This window comes from Typopeltis vanoorti, chromosome 20, assembly GCF_054136105.1.
Source record: "Typopeltis vanoorti isolate ZY-2024b chromosome 20, IOZ_Tvanoo_1.0, whole genome shotgun sequence".
NCBI classification, from domain to species: domain Eukaryota; kingdom Metazoa; phylum Arthropoda; class Arachnida; order Uropygi; family Thelyphonidae; genus Typopeltis; species Typopeltis vanoorti.
Genome location: NC_143568.1, coordinates 63,788,121 through 63,815,670, shown reverse-complemented (window position 1 = coordinate 63,815,670; position 27,550 = coordinate 63,788,121). Strand labels below are relative to the sequence as shown.

At 34.5% G+C, this 27,550-nt stretch overlaps 1 protein-coding gene across 1 annotated transcript in view; it reads right to left on the bottom strand.

Annotated features, from left to right (window-relative positions):
- LOC150095500 (cytochrome P450 3A8-like) overlaps positions 1 to 24,258 on the bottom strand; it is a 49,960-nt gene extending 25,702 nt beyond the window's left edge. The window contains exons 1-6 of the mRNA XM_090410340.1: positions 24,080 to 24,258; positions 22,241 to 22,337; positions 19,156 to 19,208; positions 10,703 to 10,799; positions 7,612 to 7,728; positions 1,841 to 1,929 (exon numbers count right to left, since the gene is read on the bottom strand). Coding sequence (XP_090266466.1) covers positions 1,841 to 1,929; positions 7,612 to 7,728; positions 10,703 to 10,799; positions 19,156 to 19,208; positions 22,241 to 22,337; positions 24,080 to 24,162 — 536 coding nt within the window. The 5' untranslated portion in view covers positions 24,163 to 24,258. The remainder of the gene's footprint in view (positions 1 to 1,840; positions 1,930 to 7,611; positions 7,729 to 10,702; positions 10,800 to 19,155; positions 19,209 to 22,240; positions 22,338 to 24,079) is intronic.
- Between the last annotated feature and the right edge of the window lie 3,292 nt (positions 24,259 to 27,550).

The window sequence follows — 27,550 nt, the reverse complement described above, 5'->3', positions numbered from 1 at the left end:
TGCAATCTGGGTACGGATGGCGATTTAAAGCCTTTGAGTTAAGAAAACCAACTAAAGGAAGGCCAAGAGGAATATAATTCGTTAGTGTACCATTTGGAACTAACGAAACATGAAACGGCAAAGTTTAGAATGATGAGAGGATCAATAATAGTTATTAGAAGTAGTGTTCGTGTTAAACATAGATGGGTATTGTGGGTGAACAAGATTATTAGAGGAATTGGGTATACTCGGGCACTTCGAAAGCTTACTAAGAAATATTCAGAATTCGTGACAACTTGATCTGCTGTATGAAGTGAAGTCGGTTTGTGTTTTGATCAGAACTAAATGTCTAGCAGTGTGGTATGACCTACTAAACTTTCGGACTATAAAAAGGAACGATTTTTGCATGGGGTACCTTTTCTATTGCACGGCGATTATTGGCCCTTTTTTGGGAGGTAGAAGGCATGGTATATATAATCTACCTTTTAAATTAGTCCAACACCCAGAACTCATTCAATTCTTAATGAAAGGTATTCTAACGAAAAGAAACATCGAAAGTAAGAAAACACTAAATACAGTTGTAAGCTAATCAGGAGGAAAAAAAATATTTCCAGTCTAACGAAGAGAAGTTACATAATTTTTTTCAATTATTATGCAAAAAAGATTTGGTCACTCTAATTCAATTGGTATTCTGCATTTCGGTTATGCTGCCTACATGGCACAAGTTCATAACAGTTGATAGATTCAGATGTTTGTTGTATCAGAATAATTATTGCGATTTCCTGAGTCCTTTAGAAGTCTTATTAAACGGTTTTAGTCTACAAGTAGGCTCTCCTCTATAAATGTCCACTAAATGCTAAAAACGGAAATAATCTGCAGTATTTCTCCACGAAAATGGTTCTCATTTCTTTCCTAGAATGAAATTAAAGAGCTGGTCTCCTGCTTAATCAAGTTTCTGTTTCAAAATTGCTCCACAGGATTATTCTGGTTATGGCGAATGCTCGCTAGTCGAATTTTTTCACAGACATTTCCTCAAATCTTTTCATCATAGCAGTTCGACGGCAACACGGAATGGAACAGAAGTATCAGTCATCTGGCGATTCAACATTAGGTGTTCTAATGTTGAAGGACCATGGAAATATATCCTATCGTTATCATGATACACACTTCACAGGTGGTGTAATACACTCTGCTAATTACACCTTTCCTATCATTTCCTCTATACACCCCGACACATTTCCAATTATTTTGTGTTTAATCACAAACAGCAGTTCAAATACTCAAGTGTGATTACGCACCTCTACAGCGAACAAACCCGAGATCGTTTTGTATGGTGTTTTGTTCGTATCCAGCAATTCGTCCATGGAAAATTGGGTTATGAAGATAAGTTCTTCAGTTTCTAATGTCTTCGCGCAATCCTAAATCGCTCTGTAAGCGCAAAAATGAATGTTAAGATACTCCAATGGTACAGCTACGACACACACACAAATATCCCCGTTTCGGTACTTTCTCAGTGTATGTATGCTACCTGATTCCTCCATGCGTTTGATGTATGAAACCCAAGAAAGTCTTGGGTTTATAAGGTCATTTCTGCTTAATCTGGAATGCTCTCGTTGTGCTTAATGATGACTTACGGCAACGTATTACTGTAATGTTTTATCTGACTGTAGTTATCTGTCATGCATTTCTTCGCCTTTATAACTTAAATTCCATATAAATATTTTTAATACTGGTACATGTTTAAGTGGATTATTAATTTTATTAAAATAATATGTTTCAGAACATAAACTATATTCTGGTAAATAATATGCATTCATAACATAGTCAAAAATAACGAAGGGGATATCGTACTTTTACTTACTTCTTACAGTCGACTGTCTCTTCTTTTTTTGCAGCTTCCAAGAAATTCTGTGTTAAGGTGTCAGCACATTCGTTGATAATCAAGGCTATCTGAATGAAAAGAAAGTTTGTAAGTGAAATTTTTAAGTATGTCAAGTTTACTTATACAAGGCAACATAATTTCACTTAATTCGTAAATGAAATATTTACTTACATATATAACTAAATTCCTTGGTATGCTTTATGATAACAATACTTAAACCAGAGAAAATAAATTCATATTTATGAATTTAGGGACACAAAATACACGTGTTGAAAAGATTATTTTACTGATTAATAATAAAATCATAACTTGACGTTTCGACCCCTGTATCGAGGTCATCATCAGGATACATGTGTATAAGAACCAAGCTACATGCTGTTGAACTCTATACAGATAAATTACATCTACGTTGTTAACTAATCTTTTTTCTTAGCCTGCCCTCTAGTGATTAAAAAAAATACCAATAAAAACTACAATAAACTTTGCTGAAGTCCTCACGTACTAGGATTCCTCTGGAATTATACAGTTTATATTGTTATATTACGATTATCTGCAGTACAGGTTCCTATTGAATGTTAGGAAAAAAAAAACACTTCACCAAGTCTTCTCCACATTCTAGGAATGCTTAGGTCATCATTTTTATTCAGATTCGGATCGTGTTTGAGCATTTCACATGCTTCCTTGAATTTCCGCTCTCGAACCAGGTTTTGGTGCGGTGTAGCCCCTTAGTACCTTTTTAATTAATTCTGTGGTATGTTTGGGGTGCGTGGCCAGAAAGGCCGGTTTTTCCAAAATAAAGGTATTTTATATCGTTTGTGTTCATCCTTCCTAATTGGGATGGTTTGCCCTGTTTCCCCTATGTATGGTATGTTACATGTGCAATCTATTTTGTAAACCCCTGGGTGGGATAGGTGTGGCAGGGGATCCTTGGAAGAAATGAGCGGGTGTCTTAATTTTATCGGGAGTTTAAAGGTGATTTTGATGTTGTATTTGTGTAGCGTTCTGTCTATTTTTTCTTTAAGAAAATCTGTAAGAATATGAAAGGCGTAACGTATGTCCATAACATACTTCCTATATTAAAAGTATCAGTAAACACAAACTACTATAGATATTATCTCTATAATCAATTCCTCATTCAGACATATTAATTCTGAGTCTAACCCCCAATCCCCAACAATAACGAACCCTATTATCTAGTGGGTGTGCAATGTACTGTAATATATTAGATCCTCTATTATTCATTTCCTGGTATGGATTGCCGAGTGCTGCAACCAATAGGTTATAGGTACAAATCTCACTGTGAGCATGAATGTGTGTGTGTGTGTGTGTGTGTGTGTGTGTGTGTGTGTGTGTGTGTGTGTGTGTGTGTGTGTGTGTGTGTGTGTGTGTGTGTGTGTGTGTGTGTGTGTGTGTGTGCGTGCGCGCGCGCGTGCGTGCGTGCGTGTGTGTGTGTGTGTGTGTGTGTGTGTGTGTGCGTGCGTGCGTGAGCGCGCGTTCACATGTGTTTTCCTCCTAATAGTAACCCTACCGGGAGGTGTGTAGAATTTCATCGAGCGGTGAGAGAAAATCATGCACGCTTATGCGGATCGAAAAAGTTCAGTATGTGGCCTTTCAAACCGAGTTTTCGAATTATCGAAGAGCCTACCTATGGTTTTGATACTAATATACCATTCATTGACAATCAATTAACCTTTGGTTTGATATACATAAAAAAATTAAGAATTTATTTAACGATTATTAACAGAAGTGCGCTAAATCAGTAAGGGTAGATTTCAAATTTTAAAAAAAATTTCGTCTACCATTTAGTGACAATCTCTTTCACTTTATTTATAAAACGTGCTGAAATTATTATCGATTAATCAAAGCCCTACACCTTCGATCGATTATAGTGGTTTATTTATGAAGGATAACAATCGGTTATTTGGTCGGTCAGTCAGCGAACTGAAATGATCCTGATATGCAAGAGCGGTTCTTGGTATTTGAAATTGAAGCAATAAGGATGCGTGCGCTGTGTAATATGTCTATTAATATCGTATGCTCTTTCAGTATAGTTTCCGGAATTAAATAAAACTACTGCTCCATATTAGGTAGACTAATTTACGTACAATATCAAGCAAGAACACTTTATAAAGGATCTCGCCCCGGTTGGTATGTGAACCTAGGTCTTTGCAACCAAAGCGCATCGTCGATATTGAGTGTAGTACGAAAGCTCGGTAAAAGAGCAACAACGAATCCTGACAGATGTAACTGATGGCTTTTAATGTTATTAAATGTAAAATACAAGCGATTATATGCCTTGTATAAAGTGAGGTTGGTATACTGATTGTTCGTTCATTTATGTAACGGTCTTCTTCTTCTTTGTAAAGTAGTTAACATCTGCTGAGAGACAGGCGAGCGCATTCTTTCCACTAGTAATGTAGGAGATAAAATTATCTATGTATTTTTTAAATAATTGATAAAAACAGTAAAGAAAACTTATAAGAACATTTTAGCTACAAAAGAGTGTGTATGTGGTATTGGAAGTAGAAATCATTAGCTTTGCCGCGAAAACTCCTTGAGAGAGCCCAAGAAAGAAACACAACTCAAGAAGATCATCTACAGTCCCTGTGATGAAATTGACAAGTTTTAGAAATATTTGCAGTGAATTGTGCAGCTTCCAGTTTCCAATTAATCATATAAATTGGTCTTCAGAGCGGTTTAAATTTGTATGAATACAAAATACAAACAGTTGAAATTCTGAAATGGAAGATGATAAGACATAGTAAGATCTGTTTAACAAGAGGTTCCCGGACAGCATCTGGTAAGTCAATTTTTATATTTCTGGTAAGATAAACGGACACTATTACAGAATTTGAAGTTATTATTCCACATGTAAGAACCTCAGTAGCTAGGTGGGTTTGAACGAATCCCTTAGGTTGTAACAATTGAGGCTCTAGTCACGCCTAGGACGGGAAGTACTTTTATCAAAACATTTCATTCGACGGTGTGTTAGCCTGTCTCACACAAGAATGGAAAACTTTTTCCTATAGGAAACTCGGGTTTTCGATTCCTCAAACCTCTCAGAAGAATAAACTCACTTTGCACACAAAAATATCTGCAGTATGTTTTCGGGCATAGGATTAACGATCTTATCCAGAAGACATAGATACGAAACTGAACTATACCGATCATTGGCCTTAAGCTCCTGTAACTATTGAAGATTATTTTCCTTATTATCATTTGATATGTAGTTCGTAAAGACGGGTGACCTAGCTGTAAACGATATTTATCCTTCCAGGAGAGAGCTGTACAATAAAAATCATACCTTAAACTAACCTGGACGATGTTCATTCGTATTATGTTTGGTGTTGCGATATTTTCTAGATTTTTCCCTATTAGTATAAATTAAAGATTATCTACCAAACACAGTTTTGTCGGACCTTTATAATCCATAGACAACAACAAAGGACTGAATGTTTTTCACATTAAATTCGCTAATGTAAAAACACCGTTTGCGCTGATCACCAATGCAAGTGATTCTGTGTCTCGTCGGAGGCTGTGAAACACTTGACGAGAGGAAAAATACTGTGAATATTCTGAGACAAAACAGTTTATTAGAATTTGTAATATGTACGTCATTCCACAGAGTGAAATTTGAAACTCAGATTAGAAAAACCGATAACCCTTTCGTGGAGACCAAAAAGCATTTTTGAAACCCAAAATGAGAGTTTAACGTCTCACATAGAGTGGTGAGATTAGTCGCAATCTAAAGATCTATAACAAACTTTCATATTACAGTACTGTTCAAACCAACATCCTCTTGACTGCACAGCAGGGACTTTATCCACACGGCAACCTGAGCCAGGATGTCTCTATATCTCTTCACCAAGACTGCTATTTTTTCATATTTTCAATTTTGTTTCGTGTTGTATTCCTTATTTTTATGCTGAGGACTTTATTTATATTTTGAAGTCATCACCATAAAACTACGGAATCAAACACGGAATTAGTTTACTGATTAGTGACTCATTTCTCACCGTAAATACCGTTTGGTGGAAAAAACCAAGTAACCAACGATACCCTTAGTGTTTTAGATGGAATTAGAACCTGTCTATAATGCAAAAATGTTATAATGATTTTTCAACAGAAGATGAGTTAAATGGTTTCACAGGCAGGCTGCGTCTATAGCATAACGAAGGTTTTCCAGAGGAGAAACATCGAAAAATATCCCTGAGAATAGACAGAACACACACACACACACACACACACACACACACACACACACACACACACACACACACACACACACACACACACACACACACACACACACATCCTTTCTTTTAGGCTTGCACGTAACCGCTACCACAATTGTTGGCCTGTGCTCTGGTGGGAAAAAAAAAAAAATTATTCATCAACGCTAAAGTCCTATTATTTGTGTTGTCTACTATATACATATATTAACATTATATTAACATCATTCCAGCCCGTTGGAGTGGAATGGTTTCTAATAATAGCAGATTGGCTAGAGTCCTGACTTGTGTTGAATCTTTCAAATTAGGTTGGCTGAATGTGTGCCATCCAGATCCTTGGAATTTTCATACCATCTTTATTGTTGATATTTGGGTGGTTTATCAGGATTTCGCAGGATTCTTTAAATTTTATTTCATACCATGTTTTTGTGCGGTGTAAGGAGCAGGTGCTTTTCCAGTTGATTTGGTGTAAGGTGTTGAGTGCGTGGTCTGAGAGGCCTGCTTCACCATAATGGTTATATTTAATGTGTCTAATGTGTTCTTTTTTGCGTATAGGGATTGTCCGTCCTGTTTCACCAATGTACGGTAAGTTACAGGTGCAGCGGATGCAATAGACTCCAGGATGTGCTAATGGGAGGAGAGGGTCCTTAGAGGAGCTAAATATGGTTTTAAGTTTAGTGGGTGGTTTAAAGCTGTCATTAAGGTTATAATGTTGTAGGATTCTGTTGATTTTTTCTGATAACCCTTTAATGAATGGGATGGCTATGGTTTTACTGTAGTCTAGATTCGTTTTTGTTGTGGTTTTATAGAGTATTTTATTGACAGTATTTTTGTTATAGCCATTGTTTATGAATGTGTCACTAATGGTTTTTAGTTCTTGTTTCAGGGCCTGCTGGTTAGAGCAAATAGTTGTGGCTCTGTTTTTAAGGGTGTTTATGACTCCATATTTTTGTGCTGGGTGGTGATATGAATTCGTATGTATGTATTGGCCCGTGTGTGTCGGTTTTCGGTAGACCGTGAAGGATAGATTGCCTGAAGGAAGACGTGTAACTAGTGTGTCTATGATACCATCGAAATCGAAAACCAAAATTCGCTCCCGTTCCTAGACACACTAGTTACACGTCTTCCTTCAGGCAATCTATCCTTCACGGTCTATCGAAAACCAACACACACGGGCCAATACATACATGCGAATTCATATCACCACCCAACACCGAGTCTTTAAATACGTCAAATAGAAAACGGTATAATGAGATAACGAATGCTATATCCTATTTTGTAATTTTAAACTATGATTGCTCTTTAATAATAAAAGTGTTCAAATATAAACCAAACTTTATTCTGAAGTGATGTCCGAGTTATTGTTTGTATACAATAATGAGATTTGGCTTCCCTTGATTATCTACGTATTTTAAGTTTCAACTATTTTTGTATCAGTTTGCGTGATATTTTAATGATGAATATCTACAAAGAACCAATAGTGATATTTATAAAATATGAATATAAAACATTAAATACCTTCTTCATCTTGCCTGTGCTAAATGCTGGGCTCATGATAGTTCGTATTCTTTTCCATTCTTCTCCTTCTTGCAGTGAGACCATTTTATCTAGTATTGGATTTCCAAATGTAAGGTGCTAAAATCCAAGAAGTCATTATTAAAATAACTAATGAATTATTTTACAATTGATAACTTATTCCTAATGTACGTTATTCTAATTATAACAGCAGATAATGCAGTAGACATTATGTGCATGCGTTTTAAAAAAATAACGTAATAAACAACGCAATAAGATCTTTTTATGTAAAGGGCATTATTCGGATGACTTTATGATGTATAAGTCTATTTAGACATATTTTAATATGAATCCACTTTACTAAAGATTGAAAAATAAACAAATAATGCAGAGTAAAATATAACTTGGAACTGATATCATACTGCATATCGATGCGGGTTGCAAGTCGCATGATAATCACGTGCTCTTTCAGTGATGCAAAGGCAAATTACTGGATTCAAGATTATAATTTTCAGATGAAAAGCTGATGGTGAAACATTCATGTAATTGCACAAGATGACATCAAAGGGGTGACGTTTGAATAAACATAAAATACAAATGCTTTATTGACCCAATCTGCGAAAGATGCGTTTCATCTACAGTGGCGATCAAATGACTCGGAACAAACCAAATTTCCGTCAAGGTTTTTGGTTTCGGTTTGGCTTTTGTTTCAGTCAAAATAATTTTAATTTGGTTTCAGTTTTGCTTTGATTCACTGTTTTGGCTGAGTGCTGAGTGTTTTAACTGTCTCTGCAATGTTTAGTAATAATGTTTTGTGTTTTTAATAACGTAAACAAGTTGACATTCGTAGTGTTTTATTCATTTTGTGTATCTATTAAATGGATTCATTTCCAAGAAAGCTATGTGTACTTTTTCTCAGCACTCATCCGCGACTCAAAGACAAATTGTCAATGACTGTGGTGTTGATTTGGGTAATGTTAATGCGTTTTAAAGAGGTTTAGCCAAACAGGGTACCTTTTTTCCCCCTGAAACAAAAAGAAAAACATGGGCGAAAAAGGAAAACTACACTTACTGAAGATCGTTTACTAGTTAGGAAAAGCAAAATGAATCCAACATTTTCTGATATTGATATTGTTTCTGACATGACTATCCGTCGAAGATTGTTGGAAGCAGGGAAAACTGCCCACATACCCTCCCTCCCCCAAAAAAAACTGCTAACGGTCGCTATGCAGAAAATGAGGGTCCAGTGGGGAAAAGTGTACAAAGATTGGATTGCTGAGAAGTGGAAGAAGGTCATCACAATTATCAAATGTGAGCCATTTCTTTTTCCAAGGAGAGTGAGTAACCTATGTGCAGAAATCAGTGGCTGAGAGACGTTTCCCGCCCACCTTTAACAAGTTCCTAAAGACCCAGCTAAAAGATGTTCTAGGGTTGTTTTACACATGAGAGTCCATGATCACTTCTTTGTTTCACAGTATGATGAAAGTGACCAAAACATAAAACTATTGGATAAAAGAGTGGTCCCACAGATCCAGGTAGAAAAGAACTCAACTGCCAACAGGATCTTGTTCCATGCCACACTTCAATAAAAAGTGAAAGAATTCTTCAAAAATCACAAAATTTTCAGATAACTCCTCTGTTAACCCAATAGACAATTTGTGGGCAACAGTGAAAAATGGACTTGGAAAAGTAAATTGCGATACAAAGGATAACTTAATACAATCCATTATAAAAATATGGATTCCAGATGCAGAAATACGAAAAATGTGTTCCACGTTGATAAAATCCATGCCTAAGCGAATTAATGAATTTACTAGGAACAGAGGGCATATATTCGTATAAATTATTAGATAAAGTTGGAGTTTAATTCTGGTACTTATTTCTTGCATAATTTACATTTTTCTTTAAAATCTGAGCGTTCGGATTAATATGTTCACTACTGTGCGATTTACTTGTACCTTCTTTTCCGAAATAAAACTTCTGAAATGTTACTCCATCATTCAAAGGTTTTTTTTTCACAATGGGTAGATTGGTGTTTCTGGGATTTCAGTTCACATTTAATTTTTGTCCTGTATTATTAATTCTATTTAGTTACTCAATTACATTATTTCTAGTAGCTTAATTTTATTTATGACGAAAACGAACTCGGTGTGTTCTATGATTCCTTTGGTTGTATTGTATTGTGCTTCATTGTAAAGACATGCGGATAGTAAAATTAAGCGCCACCATAGCAACAAAACCAACTTCAAAAGAGGGTGCACTTTAACCCCTAAGTTTACGTTTTGAATTGCCAAGCACAATTTGAACGGCAGCTAAATGAGAATTCTGTTAGCTAATCAACAGAAAGTTATTCTCTTGATCAGAGATCAGGAAGCAAATTAAAAAAAAAAAAAACGCAACACAACCGTAACCACAGAAACCTGCATTGATAAACCCACTATGTAAAATTATAATCACAGAAGTAAGAATTATACAGAATAATAACGAAACCTATTAAATTCCAGTCATGATAAGCAAGCGGTTGAACCGAGAATGATATTTTCCTCTAATTAATTCGAAACTGAATGGCTTAATCTCTTCATTGATATTAGACCTAAATGCATTTTAGAAAGTGTTTAGAGAAAGCACGTGTCAGAATTTTTTTTTTTTTGCTGTAAGTGCATTAAAATAAGGTTCATCACAAAACAAAGAGTAAATAAATAATTAGAATTTCGAATTTATTGAAAGAGTTTGAAAAGCTTTGTGATACTTGCTTTCAACATCGTTTCTTGTTTCCATTCCTATAAAAATGCACACTTTTTAAAAGAGATGTGCTAGAAGGAATTTGAGAAATCTGGAGTGGGGACAACGTGCAGAAAACCGAATTCTACAGATAGAAAGCGTATCTATTGACCCTCCCCTTCGTATAATTTTATCCCAGTGTAACATTCTTTTATTTCAGCTATTGATCTAACTAATGTATTTCTTTACTTGAAGTTGAGATAAAATTATACTTTTTAAACATGACTGGAAATTTGGTGTTTGTCATTCATTTCCATCTCGATTAAAACTCGAGGTTTAAGACCAATCACAAAAGTTATTCCTTTAAACTTACCCTCCTGTTTATGAAGTAATTAAAATCCTTAATTAAGATATCTTTAATGAGCTCAGGTTCTGCAAGAATAAGACATGGGCGTCTACCTTCGTATGTCCTGTAAAACAAAATTATAAAATTGTTCTGCCTGAAACAAAACTTTAGAAACCTTAAATATTATATAAAACAATACACGTTTGGGTGCCATTGTGATATCTCATATGAACCTGGAAACCGAGTAAGATATTGATGCAGTTATCTCAGAAAAAGGATTTAAATAAATCGGCATCATCCTACATTTTCCACAGAGAAGTCCCTTAATCATCTGACTACCTTTCATCGTCTCTCATGAAAGTGTCCGCATCCCCTCCCACTGGAAAATCATTTGATGAACAGTCATATTTTGTTTAATTTTTATTTTATTTTATTTGTCTCTCAATACAAATTCAAACAGGGCTCAGAAACGTGTCGTGTTATTAGTAACTCAAACGGAAGTCCAAAAGGTGATGCTTCGCAAGTTTCCCTCTTCTTTTCGTCTGCTCTCTCTCTCTCTCTCTCATCCGAAACTATTTTAGCACATAAGTAATGATGAATAATAGGTATTTTTGTTAAACAACTGGGATATCATCATAACACTTCTTTAAACATGATGAAGAGGAATATATTTTAGCAACACCAAGAAAGGAAAATGAAACTGAAAAAAAAATCGTCATCGTAATAACCAGCATCACACTAGCTGTAAACAAATAAAAAGTTTTATTTTTCCTAAACGCTCTCAACTGCTACCAGAAGCTACACGTCTCTCTCAGAGATAATACTCCATGTTGGAAGTTATCGCTTTCATATCCGGGGCTTTTACAACAAAATCCTCCTTCCAAATGTTATATTGAATGGAATTGAGATCATCTACTCATTTCATAGATGTTACTTCTCTCACTGACTCCTTCCAATCGCTTTCCTACAGAGGCTCTATTTTTGAATTGTCTTTCTATAGATATTTCCATGAGTTCTGCTCTGTGGAACTGACCGACTCCATTCCTCCTCTTCCTACTAATCATTTACACGGGTTTCTGCCAGTCGACATATATTTACTCCTTAATTACAAACTCTTCGAACAACTTTCATCTCTTCCTTTAATATAATACATTGAAACAGTTGTCTCCATCCACTCTTTCTCAGCACATACAACCTGCAACAATGGTTTCGAGATCTTTCGTCTGCGAGGTTAATAAACAATTTTCAGCAAATGACTTATTCCGTTTCAGCAATTTATAAAATCACAAATATGTTATATCGAATACTATCGCGAGAAATGAGATATTAAAACGGAATAAACTGCTTGTATTTGAGCCCTCATCACTTAATGACCTAAAATCTCATTATTATTATACTTTTCTTATTATACAGAGGTACCCTTTGGTTGAAGTTACCTGAGTTCGAATCCCGTCTACGACGGAAGGTAATTTTTCAATGCTTTTCGTCTAAAGGCGAGTTAATCGATCTCTTACGGATAACAGGGATTTATCCTCTCTGAAACTCAGGTTTTTTCTTCCCAAAACCAGGCATATCGGACAAATAAACTCAGCTATTTACAGACAGAAATAGATTACAACCGGTAGTGACATATATTTCACATGACGCAGGGCCAAATGCCCGTATGGAATGAAAGCGGTATATCACCATACACCAATAATAAGAAGAAGAATAAGAAAAAGATAAATTTATTACATTTTTTTAGTGTTTTACAGTAATATTATATTAATGATATTATCACATAATATATATATATATATATATATATTTTAATTAATAATAATAATTTATTACATATAATACATACATTACATAGTTTTGATTACATATGCTACAACATTACATACCTTTATTTACATGTAATGCGTTTATTTTTTTATTTTATTTTACTTTTTTATCTTAGATGAGATGTTATTTCTCAGCTTACACCCTCGAAGCTTATTTGTGAGCTTATCTGAGGATGACACCAGTTATTATTTATTGGTTTGTTTGCTGTGTTGGGAAATTATGAAATCAAATCTATGTTAATAGGCTTCATTTCATCTGCAGCCGTTGATTGAGAAATTCGCACGCACACACGACAACTTGGAATGTCTTGATGCGTCGCTCAACTGAAAGCCTGTAAGAATATATTGTGTTTCACTCAGTTTTATGGCGTTTTGGTTGCGTGTTTCTTGTTCATAGTATGTCCTTAGAGCTCATTTCAGGCTATTGTCGTTTAAGGTTTCTGTATTCAAAAGGTAATTAGTTTTTCATGTCTGGGATGCAGAAGTTTCACGTGGCCTTTCCGTATTGATTATTGTATTTATATTTGATATAATTAGTTCTCTGAGGTTTTGTTATACGGTATGTATTTCTGATTGTCCTGTAGTTGGCATCGAAATAATGTTTTAGCAAGGCTGCATAGTGACATAAATTTTTGCTGTCAGTATTTTGTGTGCTGACATTGCAGTGTATATAAAGTCATTATTGTCTCTTTGTTCCCAAAATATCAGTATTATCCCATTGTACTGTAATGACATTAATCTATTTAGTTTGTAGGGTGCACAGAAAGCATTCATTGTTGTAGCGTATCTTAGTATATTTTGGCATATTACTTTGTATATTAGTGTTTTTAGGCATGTGGGACCTATGTCTTGTAACCTGTAGAGTAGAGTTTGCCAGTTATTGTTCGGAGTTTTTGTGTAGATGGTTTATGTGGTTACTCCAGTTCATATCCGCATCGAAGTAAATTCCAAGGCATCGTATCGTTTCAACCTGAGTGATTGTAGTTGTTTATGAAGTTCTGTGTGTTTTTTATGTCGGAGAGTGGATGTGGGATGGTTATATATTTGTTATCAACTGGTCGAGTCAGTGGTTGTCTGAATATCAATAATTTTGTCTTATCTGAGTTTAGGTGTATGGAGTTTTTCGTAAGCTAGTCTGTGATCAGATTTATGTCATGTTGCATATTTGTTTGGGCTATGCTTGCGTTATTATGGATGGATATTATAGCTGTATCGTCTGCGTATTGGAATATCTTACCTTTGAGAGGTAGCTAGTTAATATCGTGCGTGTAAATGTTGAATAGATTTGAGGAGAGTACAGCTCCCTGTGGCACTCCACAGGTTACTGGTAGCGCTCTACTTCGGTTTGACCCGATACGTGTGATATGCTTTCTATTTTGGAGGTAGTTTGTGAACCACATGTGCTGGAACCCGTCTATTCCAACAAGCCTCAGCTTTCCTAACAAGGTTTGATGTGTGCGTGTGTCAAATGCTTTATTTAGATCAATAAAGACTACCATGGTAATTTTGCTTTAGTCTAAAGCAGTATTAATTACGTCTGTAAAGTCTTCCAAGAGAGAGAGAGAGAGATGTTGTTCCCTTATTTTTCTGAAAACCATATTGTGTTTTGGGGATAATATGAAAGATCTCAGTGTATGCTGTGAGTTTCTTCAGTATGATCCGCTCCATAATTTGAGTGATAATTGGTAATGTTGCTATGGGTCTGTAATTGCTGATTAAATTTCTTTTTCCATGTTTGTATATGGGCGTGATTATGGCAGTCTTTAGCATACTTGGTATCTGTCCTGTTTTAAATATTTTATTTATTAATTTTAGCAAGATAGGACTTAAGCTAGCTGCATGTTGCAGGTCTTATACCATCAATCCCTAGACCTTTGTTTGGTTTGATTTGTTGTACTACAGAGAGAAGTTCTGCTTCTTTTATGGTTGGGAACCATGTCTGTTTTGATTGTGGTCCAAATGGGGGGTCACGTTTTGTGATTGGGGGAATATTTCTGTGCAGTTCTTGGATGAAGTCTGCAAAGTATTGGTTAAAATCATTTGCTAGTTGTTGTATAGGTTTTGCGTCTTTTATGAAGTTGTGTTTTATGGTTTCGGAGGCGGTGGTGTTAAAACACAATCTAGCATCTCGTTGATCAGATACCAGGTTTGTTTCATGTTGTTTTGTGCAGAGGTTAATTTGTCTCTGTAGCAGTTTCTTTTTGCATTTCTTATTTGTGCTGTAAGGAGATTCCTTGTTATCTTATATTCAGTTTTTAAATCTGTGTTATTTGGATGTCGCTTTAATTCTTTCCATAAAGCGTCCTTTCTGTGTATTTCTAGGATTACGTTTTGTGTTATCCAAGGATTTTGTGTTGTTTTTGAACGAATTCTGACTTTTTTGCAGCTTTCTTATATATTTCCTCTAGTGTTAGTTTAATGTTGTATAAGATTTCTGCTGAATCTGATGCTAGGTGTTCCAAGTCTGTTTTTCTTATTTCGTGGTTGACTTCTTCTTCGAATGTTATTGTTTTCTGTTGCTTTTCTTCTGTAGGACATTGTATGGATATTGTCTTAGTGTGCAGATTTAGAGCGGTGAAGTAATGGTCTGTTACTTTGCACTTTATGACTGATGCAGTGTAACTCTTGTTCTCTAGTACATAATGTTATTGTTGGTATTAGATTTTACATGGATACCATGTCTAGGTATTGTACAGTGTTGTTCTGGTTTTAGTTTGCAATATTTATGTTTATGTCGCCAATTATCATATTCGGTTGAGCATATTTCTTGGCATGAAAGCTAGCAATTGAGTTCGTGCAAGAATTTTATCATGTTTAAGTTTGGTGGCTTGTAAATAGCATTTAGTATTATGGGATGCTGTCTGTTGGTTGCATTAGTGATTTCGAGGCAAAGGGTTTCAGCATGCTCAAACTGATATGCAGTTTCTTTTGCTATTAATTTATGTTCAATAAATATTAATATTCCACTCCTTCGTTTTGTTTGGCGGCATGATCTATGTTGTTGGAAACCTGGATTTTGGAAAGCAGTCGCTTCGTCATTAGTTACGGATACTTCTGTTAGGATCAATATATCAATAATATCAGTGTAATTCCTCAGATAAGCCTGTAACAATAACCAATGTTTTCGGATGCTTCTGATGTTAATATGCAAGATTGAGCGACCTCTCGCTTGTACTGTGTGTTGTTTCCATGCATCAAGTGATTCGAAAGTACAATTGGTGATGTATTCTGGTGTGATTGCATCTATCTGATGGTTCACATTCATTTTTGTTGTGTTGAGGTTTTCTTTTTAAACTAAATTGGAGTCTTTTGTTTCAGTTTAGCAACCAACTATATCTTCTGAGCTTTTTATTTGTATAGACTTTGAAGTTTGTGTCTTTCTCAAGAATATTTTGCCGTCTTTGATCCACAAAAATCGAGACTTTTTTCTGTCTTTTCTTTCTTGCTTGGTTCAAAATATTCTGATTAAAAAGTGTTAAATACTTAGATAGAAAGATTGGCGTATTGTCTTGCGATGTATTTAAATCCTTCGCAACTGTTTTTTTTTTTTTTTTTCATTCTACTGGCTTTTATGAGATTGTCTCTTGTTGCTTTGCTTGTCAGACAGACTATAACCGGTGTGGGTCGTGGCATCTTTTTATTTGTTCTTCCTTGGAATCCGATTTATGGTCTGAATATCATTATGCTGTAGGGGGGAATGCCAATTGCATGGCCTAACTTTAAAACTGTGCCTCTGAGATTTTCTGTGGATTCCGTTTCTGGGAGACCGTTTATGACACGGTCTTCTTTATGTTGTTGTTGTTGATTTAAAACTTCGTATTGTAGTATCAGGGAGTTAAATTATTGACGGAGTTCGGATGTGTCTTTTATGAATTTGTGTTGCCTGTCAGTTAGTACGTTAATGCTAGTTTTAATGTCTTTTACCGTTTGTAAGACTTCGAACTTTTGAATTATTAAATGTAACAAACTCTTCATATTCGCTGATTTTTCTGTTATTTGTTTATTCTGTTTATCAAAAAGTTTTTTGACAAGATCTACTAAGCTGGCTTTTATATTCTCTAAACCTTTTTCTAGTAATAAATTTACGGAATTCAAATTATAAAACTCACCGGTGTTTTTTTGTCCGTTCAGTTCATCGTCCGATTCTGCCTCCGGCGTAATCATTTGCGTCGTGGGTGGCGACGTTTCCTTGTTCTCTATGCAGTATAGGTATTTCCATTCCTCGCGTTTGGCATTGGATTTGCGTTGCCATGTTGTTTCTAATATTCAGGAACATGTAAAGTGCAGATTCCTAAGGAATTTCCTGCAAGTTATATGACTTCCGTCGGACGATAATTCCTTCAAGAACTTGTTGCACTTCATGACTCTCTCACCTTTCATCCCTTGGAAAACTATAAAGATGACGACGTCCTTTGTTCTATGCTCGTTAGTGACCACGGTGAACTTTGCTCAATTTTCAGCATACTCAAAATTTGGGCTCCACTTGGCAAATTTCGAAGAATTATATATCACTGTCTTCAGAGTGACAAGTAGAGTTACTCTGTGACACTTTTAAATTAAAAACAGGAGTTTGAACCACATTAAAGTATAAAATACGGGACCAGCGATACAACCATGCAACCGTTCGTATGCCTAAACAGCGCCCTCAATAATAATAATAATAATAATAATAATAATAATAATAATAATAATAATAATAATAATAATAATGGAATCGGTAGCGATATGAGAAATCCTAGACGACAAGGAATAATCATAAACGAATGAATAAACATAGATGACGTCATGTGTGAAACTGCAATTGTTTTCTTAGTTCAGAGCAGTCCAATTACTTTCTTTGTGTTCATTAAAATTTGGATAAGCCGAGATGTATTGTATTTCAGGATTTTTAGCACTATCACAACTTAGAAAAAAAAACGTCTGTGGAAGTCTCACTATATCGGATCTCTCGAGATGCTTCAGTTATTTGCCGTACTGTCATCCCAAGACTTTCAAAATCACCTGGTAAGCTGTTGTCGATAACTGAGTGAGACCGGATGCTCGCCAGTACTGAAACAGTATGTTAGAGTGAAAGGTGCTCCAACATCTCCTTTTTGGTAACTAAAACGTTGGCAAAAAATGGATATATATCATCATCATCAGCCATTGTCGATCCAATGCTGGATGAAGGCTTTCTAAGATTACTCTAAAACTGTCTGTCCATAGTTCTCCTTTCCCATGTTACTCCTGAAAATCTGATAATATCATCAATCTACCGTGGTTTAGGTCGGCGTCGTGGTCGTTTTTCCTCTCGTGGAATCCAATCCAATCCAGTATTTCTTTTTTCCATCGTTGATCTTGTCTTCGAGCAATATTCCCAGCCCATTGCCCCTTCAGATGTTTCACTCTTCCTATGATGTCAGAGACTTTGGTTTGATCTCGTACCCATGTATTCCTATTGTGATCCAATCTTGTGATTCCAAGCATACTTCTTTTTAATTTTTGAATTTCCTTGCATTCAGTGTACATGGTTCAGAGCCATATGTCAGTATAGGAAGAATACATTGGTTAAAAACTTTTCTCTTCAGGAATAATGGTAGTTGGCTTTGGAATATTGAATGTAATTTTCCAAATGCTTTCCACCCAAGAATCGTGGGCCTTTTAATTTCATCCATGATATTATGTTCTATTGATATCTGTAGTCCTAAGTATATGAAATAATCTACTTGTTTAATTTCCTCATTATTAATTTTTTTTATTTCTAGTTAGACATAGCTATTTAACATAACTTTGGTCTTCTTTAGGTTTAGCTTCAGGCCAGCTGTTTTGTTAGCAATTTGGAGTTCATAAATACGAGTCTGTAATTCATGCGCAGTTGAAGTAATGATAACTATGTCATCTGCAAAGCGTAATTGTCTTAAATATCTTTTATTTTTCTTCAGACATTTCCCTTCCCAATCAAAACGTTTGAATATTTCTTCTAGGCAGGTAATTTTAGAGACATTGTGGCACCCTGTCTTATACCTCTCTGTATTCCCACAGTAGAGATGTTTCCATTGAAATGAATTGTTGTTGTGGCACTGATGTATGCTGCTGATTTGATGATACTGATGTATGGCTCCTCCACTTGTTGGTTTCGTAATGCTTTAATTATTGCACAAGTTTTAAGTGAATCAAGTCAATAAAACCAAGACATAGTGGCAATTGATATTCATTACACAGTTCAATAATCTTCTATAGAACTTGGATATATATATTTTTTTTTTCAAGTCTCATCTGTCCTAGAAGTGTTGAGTCCCATAATTAGGAAGTATAGATAATGTAATTCAGCTTGCTGGCCATTTCTCTGTTGTTGCACCCCTCTAAGGGTAGGTATTTTCATTCAATTGTCAATTGTCATTGATCATATATTAAGTTTTGCATTTAGTCATGAGACAAGTAGAAGTTGTGGAAATGGATTACTTCAGACGAAGTATGAGTGCCTCCCGTTACGATGGTTTGAAGTAACATGGACATGTTCTGGAAAAGGATCACTTTAAAGGTAATAGAGAAAAGAATCTTACGGGATAAGAATTGGAGGAATCGTGTGGAGTGGAATCTGAGTGCAGGCAGCTAATTACATCTACAGAAGCCTGAAAGAAGAAGAAGACTTAAATAACTACATTATATGCTTACCCAAACATCTTTCCATATTTCCGGTACAATTCCAGTTGTTTAGTATGAATTTCCTACAAAAACAATAAAGTAAAATAAGGAAAAGTATCTCATACTATAATTAATGCATCCAAATTATCAAAATCGCAGACTTTTTAATGTAAAATGGTTTTGATTATAATTATAATAATAAATGAGATATGAAACTATTTCATTGCAGCTGGAATTATAAACAAATCAGATAGAATTAAGTGTTATTGTATTCAGTCTGGTAATTCTCGTGTAGGGAGATAAAAAAAGTTTCGAATTTTCAAATGTAATCAACAAATTTAAACAACAACTATATACATCCTTAAGAAAAAGACATACTGCTATCATCCTTGAAAAACCGATGATTTTTGTGGTTTCGCAAAATATTCTCAATTTTCAAGGAAGAATATAAAGTTACAACATAAAAAAGATCGCAAGGTAAAAATCAAATAAATGCAGAGCGAAAAATAAGAAAACATTATTCAGCTAAACTCATCAAATACACAGAACATACAAGACGTCGATTTTAATGAGCTGTGATCCAGAGATGGTAAATGAATATCATGCGTGAGATCATAATCTTTATAGAGAAGCCTGAGGTGGCTCGAGAAGTTCCATGTTTGGTTATTAGGATAGGAATTCCGCATAATCTAATTCTAAGGCTATCTCCATAGGAATGCATTGTAGTTTTACAATCTTCTTTGGGTAGGATTCATGCTCACAACACGTCATCAGTCCCACACACACACACACAAGAGCGTGGGAAACCCTTTGCAGAGCATATTCGTGTACGGGTAAGACTAAAGAAGAAACACGGTTTTTGAATAAATGAAAGTTGTAGTATAAACTCTGTCGGAAATATGTTCCAGAATAAAGAGATAGAAGGCATGAAAGAACAGGCAATGTTACTCTTTTTGTTACAGGCTTAAAGGAAAGTGACGAAATTCGACAGAAATTGACGACTGGGAAAAAGTAACTCAGTTGGGTTCTTAGATAGATAGATAGAGAGAGGGGGGGGAGAAAGAGAGAGAGAGAGAGAAAGAGGGTCATCAGTTATTTGGATTTCTTTCTTTTGGGTGACATCAAGAATTTTGGAGGGATTTTGGTACACTAACCTAAAATTTGATTCAAATTATTCGAAGGCATAGTGGATTTGGATATATGAAGTTTAGAAATTGTACTGACGTAATATGAGGAGGGCAAAATGATGTTTAATTTTTCGAAGGTGCCCGAGCCTGTGAATTTTATATACTACTGCCAGGAAATGTTAGAAGTGTAAGTCAGTCCAAGAGGAGAGTCGAACGTTGAGCAGAGATGGATATTAGATTATGAAAGATGAGGGCAAGCGCAGTGCGATCTTTCTCAGTGAAATACGATAGGACTGTATTTTGATAGCACTGAAGTTGATGTCGTAGAGTTCACCCAATTAAATTCAGCTAGAAGATCTACTTTATAGAAGGCACATTTATTATTTGTAATCACCGCTACTAGATTGTGATTTGGGTGGGCAGGCCTGCCAGTTCTTTGTGACGATTTTTTTCTTCCAGAGATAATGCTATTTAATGAAATGAAGTTTAATATGAAACTCAATATGATATCATAGAGATTAATCAGATTGTATGATATCGAAATTATAAGATATGATAACGTGATATTATATTATGACAACTGCTTGCTAGCTTAATATCAAACTTAATATCACTTCATGATATATTACTTCACTAATGATATTTACGAAGATATTTCGAGTTTATTTCATGTCGACTTGAAATAAATTCATTGTAAACTGTTGCATAAAGTAGATTAATATCTTCAATAATGTAAAACTACTTCAATTTCAACGTCTGGTTGCATTATTAGCTCTCTGTTCTACCTAGAAAGTGATAATGATATTTGGATTTCAACCTATCATCTCAACTATTTTAATCACGCAATTTGACTTACCATTCCCTAATTTACGCTCACGCGTAGACTTTTTACCATTTAGACATTCGGAACCGGAATCCTACAGTCATAGGATACCTCCAGGAATCAGGAGTAACCAACTTATTCTGTAGGATTCCGGTGAATCGTACCCGTGAACACACAGGCTACAGTTTGCCTGCTTCGGGATGAAAAGCCCTGCTCCCTATGCCCAAGATCGTCTAACTTGGCTATGGCAGATCCATGAGCTCCTCGGGTCTAATGTGTCTTTTAGACAAACTGCTCTACAATGATTCTCATCTGCAGAGGATCTTCCCTTCTTTTTAGTCCACCGAAATTTAGAGGTGTTATTTTTGAGTTGTCATTCTCAGGGGACCATCAGCTGTATAAGGACCAATTGAGATAAAACATTGGGATATCTCAGTCGTTGACGGGAATTGAACCAAGGACAATCCTTCCCCAGGATTACAGTTGCAAAGCACATAGCCACTAGGCTAACCTCGCGGACGACTTACATTTACATTGCTATAATTATTAGCTATTCATTTTATTACTGAAAAGTGATAAACTGTTCAATTAACGCAGGAACCTATTGCTGACTTTTTCTGCTTAATTAGTTGTAAAAGGAAATTTCTTCACTTCAAGAGATTTCGAAGTCTGTATTCTCAAAGTTATTCAGCACGTGATTCATCTGAGATATCTCTTTAGAGCATTAATTCGACGAAAGCACAATATTTTCTACTGACTTACTTAATACATCTCTAGAAATTAATGTTAATTGAATTTATTAATATAACTGAAACAATATTTTGTAGTTTAGATTCCAGTCAGGTCTAACTAACCTGCTCACCCCCTCCCACCGTAAAATTCATACATATACCATAATTGGTGCATATACCGTAGGTGCATATCAGTGGGTTCTTCATACTTTTAAACGCAAATCTCGTATCGCGTCATTTACTGTTTTTTCACATGAATATTCCTTTTATCATATTCGTTTTTCACCACACCTTTGCTTCATCAAGTTTAAGTCAGTCAATTTTTCAATCAAAACTTTTATCAACTTAATTAGTTTTTTTTTTCTTTAATCATATAAAAAGCAACATTAATCTTAAACCCTGAGGACTTCTGGTAAAAACATCAGGTATCTTACCTTTCCAAATACTTCAAGAAATGTCCCAACTAGTGGATAAGGTTTCAAACATGGAATACCTCTTGATTGCCAATAGTTATGGGTCTTGGTAAGATAACTGAAATAAAATAGAAAAACGACATCTGAGTAGATAAATCAGATTTAATTCAAATTACATTGCATTTGACGCTTGTGTTTTTATTATTAGAAAAAATTCTAGTACTCAGCGAAGAAGGTAATTTTCAAATTTACTGACATTATTTTTTTTACTTAGTGATATGTTGTTTCTGTTGTATGATACTGTTCGAATTTTATTCTGAATTTTGCATTCTGAACAAGTAAACGTTTAACATCAACCACGTAACTGTACTTAATTGTGGGTTTCCTGCTATCTCAGTACTTGGCTTACTCTTTTGTAAATAAGATTTTGTTTTAGTGAGATATCCGTCATTTTTTGAGACGAAGTAGGTAAAACAATCTAGGACTAAAATCTATACATTGATTAAATGATGCGACTTATAGAGGTGCCTGCAGCGGCTGTGGTTGATGGTTTTTTGGAATTACGGTCGAAACAGTTATGAGCAGTGTGTTATGGCTGTAAATTTCATAAGTTCCTTTGGTAGGTTTCTCTGTTTCGCAATATAAAAAAAAAGTAGTTTCCGAAAAGAAAAACCTTGACGGCTCCAGATGTGACTAATTTACTTTCAGATGACAATATCTTCATAAAATTTTTCGCCCTAAATGGGTTTCTAAATCAGCTGTTTAGAACTAATTTGTCTTTTAGTCTAACTGCTCTAATTCTCATCTGCAGAGAATTTTCCCTTCTTCATTTTAGTCCACCGAAATGTAGAGGTGTTATCTTTGAGTTGTCATTCTCAGGGGACCATCAGCTACATAAGGGCCAATTGAGATAAAGCTTTGGTAGAAGTTCAGCTGAATGAGGCATGCTCAAGATGTGTCAAGGAACACGAAGAGAGGAAGGTAAGGAAGAGAAGGAGATGGAGGAGAAGAAGCCGTGAGACTGCGATTGCAGACAATCATAAAAAGGTGAAATTAGTTTCGTAAATTCAGTCTTCTATGTAATAATATTTTTCATTTTCACACTCTGCTGACCCATAGTTGTTTCAGTCTATGCATTAAAGACATAATTTTGTTTTCCACAATTTTGCCATTAAAATGGTTCAAATGAAATTGGGGAAAAAACATAACTATATTCTAAATACTTGCCCTTAAATTTCAATATAAACTCGAAAAGTATGGAATGACTAGTAATATTGAATTCCAATTCAAATTATAATATTTGGAACAATTTCGACTTCATTTTTATTAATTAAGGATTATTAATTTGCACAGTGTTGAATTTGCAATAGAAATAATTTCAATATTATTTTACACACCACCAGATGTCGATACTGGGACATTAAGCGAACGCGATCAAAGGTCTGAATTACTGGCTGAAGTAAAACCACAAAAGAAGTGAAATATTGATTCCTAAATGATATCATGGTTTGTCGTATTTGTATAGTATTTACAATACAGATACAGTTTTATGAATAGGAATCTTATTAATCTGTTCCAAATTGGGATTTTCATCTTTACGTATTTTCATAATCCTTATTTATTAATTTTATTTTGGGAAAAGCAGTAGATACTCGTGGATTATAAATGATAGACATAATTTATTATTATGATAGACATAATTTATTATTAATAGTACTTCATCTGTTTTTTATTATGCTTCTGAACGTTTATAGGAATTAGGGAATGCGGTCGGTATTTGCTTTTTTCTAATATACTAAAATACTCTTTTCGTTATAGTAACGAAGAGAATTAATTGTAAAACAGGAAGCTGTTACTTACAAGTATGATGCCATCAGGATCACCAGCTGAACCACCACTGCATATAAAAGCCAGTTTGGAATGCTAATTTCGAATATCTCCATTGCGAAGGCTGTCGTCCAACTCCCTGTCGTGTGTAAGAGTTGTTGTGAATAGTTAACAATTCTTCGCCACCAAATGAGATATCAGGTTTGTGCTTACCAACCCGTGACAGTTGTAGTTGTACCAACCCGTGACACTTGCACACTCAATATATATAGCGTAAGCGTGCGCTCTTGAGTGACGTCATTCCGTACAACACACGATAGTTGACATCCCATCTAAGGAAAGTTGCATCACATCCCTTGTTTTATGTATCAGTGTGGAAATTGCGACTGAGTTTCCTGCTATGAAATTATCAGTTGTGATAATGTTGTCTTAGTAAAATGTTCAAAAATGGTGATATTATCGTTTCTTATACCATTTCAAATGAGATAAATTAAGAATATTGCTGAGTACAATGGTAAAGAAGTGTTCCTTAGACTGTCAGTTGTGAGATCTCCTCCAGACGTTTTTTTTTTTTTAATTATAGGCTTATGCAAATGTTTTGCACAATTTCTGTTAATATCAAGTTACAGAAATGGTTTTCAAATAAGTATCTTCTTTGTGATAATTTTGGGCTAATTTGGAGAGGTCTTTCTTCCAAGTTTTAGGTGTGTTTAAAAAAAAAAAGAAAGAAAGAAACAGTGGGCTCCAAGGAAAATAATTTCCGGACTACATTAAAAAATAAGTTATGTGAAAAACCACTATGGAGGATTGGATTTTGTATCAAAAATGATGATTCGCATCAAAAGGGGCATAATTCTTTGATCATTTCCTTAATTTCTTGGAAGAATTCACTAGCATTTCTGAAGGCGAGTCGATAAGTTGCTGTTTTACTTAAGAACACTGCACATTCTTCTTCACATGAAGACAAGTGCACTTATATCACAATGATGTGCTTCGATGAATTTGTTAAATTTGTGAAAGATTTATTATAGCGGTAATTAAGAGATTACGTGTTTCAAGTATCATTATTGAAGATTAAAAGGGAGTATGCACAGAATGGAGAATGGTTTTGGTATAGCTAGACGTGATCGTATGAAGATATTTTATTAACATGATGACGTCTAGCTATATCTAATCACAGAAATAACAATAGTATTCTCGAAGTCGGAGTAACTAAAAAGAATACTTGTGTTAGTGGTGATATAAAAAACAATGTCGTTTGTCCCATTGTAAAATTCAAACCCAGAATGAATGGAAAGAAATTAGCACGCCTGCCTCAATTAGATACTTTTCTACAACACTGTAGCAGTATTAACTCAAGCATCTAAAGTAACTGCAAATTTCAGAAGCACTTTGTATTAAGGTAGATAAGAAAGGGTATTTCAGGAATATAATGCCCGATAACCGCTTCAGATCCAATAAAGTAATCGATCGATGGACAAAACAGATTACCTCCTGATATCGAAATCGACGCAACAGTATTCCAGCATACACATCAACAACATGAAGGCTCTTATCAGTAAGTATACGTGGCTGATATTCTAATCACTCTTTATGTGTCAGAGAGTAAGTAATACTATGAGCTCTAAAGTCAATTTTTTTTGAAATGTTTAAAACAAGACTTTTAGTCATAAAATATAAAAATAAATAACTTACTTCAATTATGCCAACGATCGACTAACTGGGAAGGGGCTCTGAAAGGCATAGCAAGAGTTCTGTAGTCGTCAGTTACAATCGAACCGGTAATTGGCTTTCTTCTGGAGTTCTTATTATATTTGTATTTTATTATTATTTATTTTTTTAAATTATATATGTATGTATATAGTGATCATGGACATAATTAGTTCTTACCAAATGCAAGTATATATTAGAATGTGACTGTAAATTACTGTATACGAAAGATCGATACAATGGATCAAAGAGACGACTGTTCCTGAAGCGAAATTCTTTGTACATCTGAAAGATGAAGCTTTTAAGACATTTCATCTCCTGTGAAGAATATCGCCGACAGTAATTATACACGACAAGCCCATTTCTGATGAAGATTCACTATAGTGACAGTTAAGCCAAATACTGTATTAAGTGTTTGTGATTCTATTATTACAACAATCAGTAGGGTTAAAATGTGTTTGCAATAACAATGTAGAACAGTATCAATTTGACATCATTATTCTACTGAGTATTCAACAATACACATCTTTTAAAATTTGAATAATAATAATAATAATAATAATAATAATAATAATAATAATAATAATAATAATAATAATAATAATAATAATAATATTGTAATTTGAATTTCAATACATATAGAAAAAAGGTTCCAAGATCTTTTTTATTTTATTTTTTTGTATTTCTGATGTTTTTCCTCTGTATCATAGGAATATATATAATTCGATTTAAATATTAATAAATGTAATTAAATAAGTAATAATTGATTGCATTTTCTCGCAATGCTCACCATTTCAGAATATCTTCTTACGATTGAGCTTGATGATGGTAAATGGTGTTGAATTATCGTTGACTGAGTCAAAATGGCAAATTTTATATTTCAAAATCAGTAGATTTCCTTATTAATACAACAGACACTCTGCTGTCAATTGTAATAGGAAGGAATGGTAATTATGTGGCCAAGTGTAAGGTGGTGATGATGAGTTGACGACCTGCTCTGGGACTGAACACGGCATTAAAGAAAGCATTTTAAATTTGTTCAAATTGAAAATGCAAACTGAGGGAATTTCTTTAAACTAAGATTTCCTAGGGATAGGAAATCTTAGTTTAAAGAAATTCTGGTTCCTCTGGTTTCTTGGATCACCAGAGCGATGTTTGTGAAATGGAGCGCATTAACAGCAAGATGATGATGGATTACTTTGGCTAGGCAAAGCGGAAGATGGGGCTTGGTTAAAGTATGTAGTATTCATAAAATATGAATAGTGAGTATTTTTAACTCACTCGCTGTCATTATTGACCTGTTATGTTTCACGATTTTTTTATCGGTATTAAAAATATATTACTTTTTTTTATTTTACGCAAAAATGGGAGAAATAACAATATGAAAAGGATAGGAAATCAAATTTGAAATATGACTTCATTCTAGGCAATGTTTGCTTTATTTTTATTTATTTATTCTTTTTATTTTTTTATTCCAAAATTATACCAGGTTTTAAATAGTTAATGATAAATTTCAAAAGTTCCTCAATGCTTTGAATTTTCTTTACAGTATTGGTTATAACGAATTTGCAATTTTATAAAGGAATGACTTCCATATACACTTTTTCAAAATTAAGTTACTTAAGAAACCAAATAATGACCTTCTTAATGTCAAAATCCATTGAATCAAACAGTTAAAATCATTCGTTAATAAAAAAAAATGAGACATATACTTACAATAAATATTTCAAAATATTTATTGTAATAAATAAAAAAAAATAAACAGAAGGGTGATTAACACTAAAGAGATTCGTA